Here is a 4,399-nt window from a genome sequence, read left to right on the forward strand (position 1 = left end):
ACTTGGAATTAAAAACTACCCTAGCAATTCAGTAAATAGGGGCTTAGCTTTCTCCATCGTTTAGTATGTTTACTCCATTATCACCAAGAATCTCCTCGAGTGAAAAAAATGAAGCTATCACGTTGAGTAAGCACACGTTGGTATGGTAAGTAAACCTTGCCCTTCAAATGTATATGATGTTGCAAAATCCTCAGCACACCTTGTGTCATAGTTTTGTTGTCTTGTTATGCAAGCCCTTCAGATTATATGATGTTGCAAAATCCTCAGCACGATAACAGTCCAGTTAGGCATTATAAAATGCATGCTCTTACACTATTCTTATCATTCAAAATGCTAGATATCACCCCTCATCCATTAAACAAACCAAATTTAAAAAACAGCAAATATTCTAGTTGGCTGCACCTAGAAACTTGAAATTTCCTGAACCAATAACAAAGAAGTAACCTCACGACACTGTTTTGTCAAGCTATGTGAATACATTCCATGATTGTAGATGCTAATGATAGAAAATCTTGCATGGTCAAGCAATTTGACGTGCAACAACACAAACTTGGAAATACATTCCCACATACATAAGGCCCCTATCAAGTTCAATGAAAATTCCATCCCCGTATTTCTTATCATACATTCGAGGACCACCGCCCTACTGTACAACTTTGCTAGAACTATCTGATCCTATACTCTTTAAAATTGACAAACTTAATCTTGATTTGGCAATAGATGGACGATTGATTCACAGACTCCTTATAGAAAGGAAAACTGACAATAACAACATTTTTTCAATCTTTTTGCCTTGCAACACCAGATCAGCACCTAGTTTGACTGCATTTTACAACTGAGTACTCCGTTTCACCACGACATTTTTGCAAAAAGAAAGAGGGAAAGCAGTGTGATTGTCCACTTGTGCAACAACAACGAACTGACCGGAGGCAAACAAACCATCCTGAAAAACAGAGTGCTTCCCAAACTGCAACTCCACGCTTTGTCAGCCAATAAGTGTCCAGTATATTCTATTTTGAGAACAGTCAATGATACATGCGCATTGTACAAACAAGGGAGGCAGACCAGAAGCTGAAAAATGCATGAGACATATTAGTGTGAGTCTAAAGACTTATCCCTTTGGAATCTCTGCTACAAGAGTTCCCATGAGCACTATACATTAAATTCCTGAAGCTATTTGAGGATCGGCAACCAAAGTGCCATCTGAACAGGGATTTCACTTTCTGTTTCAGCAATAGCTTAGTCCTGCAGTGCCTCATTGCAGGTCTACGAGCTTGCTACATTATGGGATGCCTTAAACATCCTACTCTCTGTGTGTTCGTTCACCTCTGAAAAGCTTCCCTTCCAAAGGATGAAATCCTCTGTGTATTATCTTTCTATCAACCTTGTCCAGTGTACAAAATCTACTAAATGTATGAGACAGTGTATTTTATATCCCTGTTGTACACATATATTTACATATATCAATATGTAAGTAACGTACTCTTTCACTTGTCCAGAATTATCCAGCCTCTCCAGGCCTGCTACCAAGAACTGCTGTCAACTCTAAAAAATAGGGGCTATCACCTTGTTCCCTCTTTCCATCATGGACATCCTTATACTCGGACATCAACTTGTCCCACTTTTCTCTACACTGCTTTCCATCGCGTTTAATTCCTTGAACTGCAAGAGCTTCAGAAAGTTCATCCCAAAGAGCAGCTCTTCTCGTAGACTTGGAGAACTTAGCCTCCATTTCTCCTCGTAGCTTGATAAGCTGTAAAACTTCACCTCTTTTCCAGTTCTTTGACCGTTTCATGGGCCCTTGTTGACTCACTGGATTGCAAACTAAAGGTCCAGACAAACCTGATGTTGCACCTACCCTCTCCCCAACAAGTTTCTGAGTCAGTACTAGCATAGCATTATTGAAAATACATCTTTGAGCACGCTCTTCTGCTCTCCATTTTTCCTCTCTTTCTTGGCGCATCTGCTCTCGAAGATGCTCCTTCCGCTCCAAGGCATCGAGAAATTCCCGAAAAATTTTCTGCTGCCGGGAAACAACCGTCTCCAGCAAATTCTGAACAGCATGGAGATCTGTGACTGCCGGATATTTTGGGCCCCTCTTTCTCTTGCGCAAAGGCATTCTCTCCTCTATTGTATCATCGTCGTCCTCCGTTCCACCTTCTCTATTTGCACACAACCTGCCTTCTTTCTCTACGTCTTTTGCTACACTACATGGTGGGGCTTGCTGGGCTGCAACTTCATTTTCATTCTCATGTTGAAACAGGTCTCTGTCGCGCCGTGATGCTTTTCCTGAAAGTAAGGGATGGAGCTCTTCATAAAAAGGATTGTCTTCTCGCTCTTTCAGTCCGTCCCGCACCTCCTTATACCCTGCCATGAGCTTCTCCCATTTGTCTCTGCATTGTTGTGCATCCCGCGAAAACTGATCTTGTTGCAATGCCACTGCAATCTGGTCCCATAACTCACTCTTTCGACCAGTCCTAGCAAATCTTGGAGCCAGTTCAGTCCTCAGCCTGATAAGCTTCAACGTCTCTGGCCTGGTCCAATTCTTTGACCTCTTCTTGTGTTCTCTGTCCCGTTTCTTGTCCTCCTCAACATCCAATTCACCTTCAGCCACCAAGCCATTACCTCCATTCACAACAATCTTGGCCTCTGGCGAGATGCAATGCGGGACAGAGAAGGTTGGCATGTAAGGCACAGAAAGTCCAGTGGAGCCCATCGGCATTAAAGCAGCCAGTGGAGTGACAAGCGAGGGATTCTGTAGAGCATCATCTTGCATCTGACGAGACTCACGCGTGTCTGGAGGCTCACAAGGCAGATTGAGAGGGGCCGAACGGCCAACAGAATCTTCTGTACCATTCTCTAAGGGTAGAGAAGGCACGGACGCCATGATTGTACTGCAACCGAAACAAAAACCAGATGTCACGCTGCTTGAAAGGAGACAATACTGAGAACACGAAACATGCGGTACCCATCTTTCTACTCACAATCGAAATTCGCAGGCTTTAACCTCGTTTTCGTGACAATTATATTTCAACTCGCCGACGCGGGCACTTCTCTACAGAAAGAGTACAGATAATTTCCGCTCTTCCCCATGACAAATTACGATCGGAAAACTCGGTTGCAATCTTTGAAAGTTCCTCCCGAGCTACGGTCCGAGGAGCAACCAAGGTCAGAAGCTCGAACTCCGATTTGGAAAAAAAGAAAGTTCATGTGACGCCAAAATTTCAAAATTATGCGCTTCAAAAGGGAGGGAAGAACGGCACGAAACCTTGTGCGGTAAGGACGGACTAAATACAACGACGAAGCTCAGAAATCCAAGCGCAAATGAGGAAAGAGAAACTTACTAGAAATAGTTTTTTCCTGGGCTTGTTTACTACCATGGAAGGAAGAACCCCCTTCTGAAGCTGCACGTCGCTTGTTGCTGCGGCTTCTCCACGAGCCACCATGAAAGACAATTTCGAAGCAGGGGAGAATCCGCTGCTTCGTCCGCTAGGCTTTCGTCAGAAGGACAGAAAGCCTGCCCTTGATACGAGTGCCGAAGAAGCCAGAAATTGTCGCTTTCAGGAGCAAAATTGTTCTGCACCTTCGATTGCTGGTGGCTGGGGCTCCTCTGTTGGCTGAACTTGCAAGGAGCTCACTCCAGAAGCCGAATTCTCCCCAAGCGAGAGAGCCCAAAAAACCCGATTCTGGTTGAAGGAAAGCCCAAAAATACTGGCCGGAATTTGCAAGGAACTCACTCCAAGGAGCAGAATTACTCGATCCTGAGGGTTTCGACTGAAGCTTCGATTACTCGATCCTGAGAGCGGAAACCCCCGATTCTGCTCCTACGGAAACGCAAAAAGAAGCCAGGAATTTGCGAGGAACTCACGCCAAGGAGCGGAATTCTGAGCTGAAGCTTCGATGATTGGATGAAAACACGGGTTCTGCTCCCACAGCAGCGCAGGGAGAGTCGCGAACACGACCGTGGGAACAGAATTTACTGGCAGGAAAGAAGAAGGAGAAGCTGGTGATCTTGCAAAAGCCACAAAAATTCGTCGACGGGAAGGTGGAATTTGGGAGGCAAGAATGCGGAGCTAGAATCGGAGAAACGATCGAGAGAGCTTTGGTTTGCAAGATCAAAAGGCTGGATGGATGAGGAAAACTTGGCTAATTTGGCAACACAAAGGAGAAGATGAAGAAGATGAAGAAGAAGAAGAAGAAGAAAGGTGGTTGGAAAACCCAACCAAAAAGAAAAAAAGAAAAAAAAAAAGTGTACAAAACAAAAAAAGAGCATGAACCTTCTTGGGACAGCTAATTAATCACGCTTTTGAATCCTGTTATGTAATAATAATATAATATGGTGTTTTGTTTTTCTTTCTTCCCAACCGACAAGCTCAACGTCGAATCAATAGAAATGGCC

General features: G+C 44.1%; 1 protein-coding gene across 2 annotated transcripts; it reads right to left on the reverse strand.

Annotated features, from left to right (window-relative positions):
- Positions 1-1,072: 1,072 nt before the first annotated feature.
- Positions 1,073-4,171, reverse strand: LOC147898525 (trihelix transcription factor DF1-like). Of its 2 annotated transcripts, XM_087379079.1 has the most exons (3): positions 3,345-4,171; positions 2,985-3,145; positions 1,073-2,894 (listed from the first exon to the last, which is right to left on the reverse strand). In XM_087379079.1, the coding sequence occupies exon 3, from the start codon at positions 2,885-2,887 to the stop codon at positions 1,502-1,504; it is 1,386 nt and encodes a 461-aa protein (XP_087235205.1). In that variant the 5' UTR covers positions 2,888-2,894; positions 2,985-3,145; positions 3,345-4,171; the 3' UTR covers positions 1,073-1,501. The 2 variants fall into 2 exon arrangements, with proteins under 2 accessions (XP_087235205.1, XP_087235206.1); XM_087379080.1 differs by lacking the exon at positions 2,985-3,145.
- Between the last annotated feature and the right edge of the window lie 228 nt (positions 4,172-4,399).

Source organism: Dipteris shenzhenensis, chromosome 9 (genome assembly GCF_047967505.1).
Source record: "Dipteris shenzhenensis isolate YYH24624 ecotype China chromosome 9, Dip_SZ_1.0, whole genome shotgun sequence".
Classification (NCBI taxonomy): Eukaryota; Viridiplantae; Streptophyta; class Polypodiopsida; order Gleicheniales; family Dipteridaceae; genus Dipteris; species Dipteris shenzhenensis.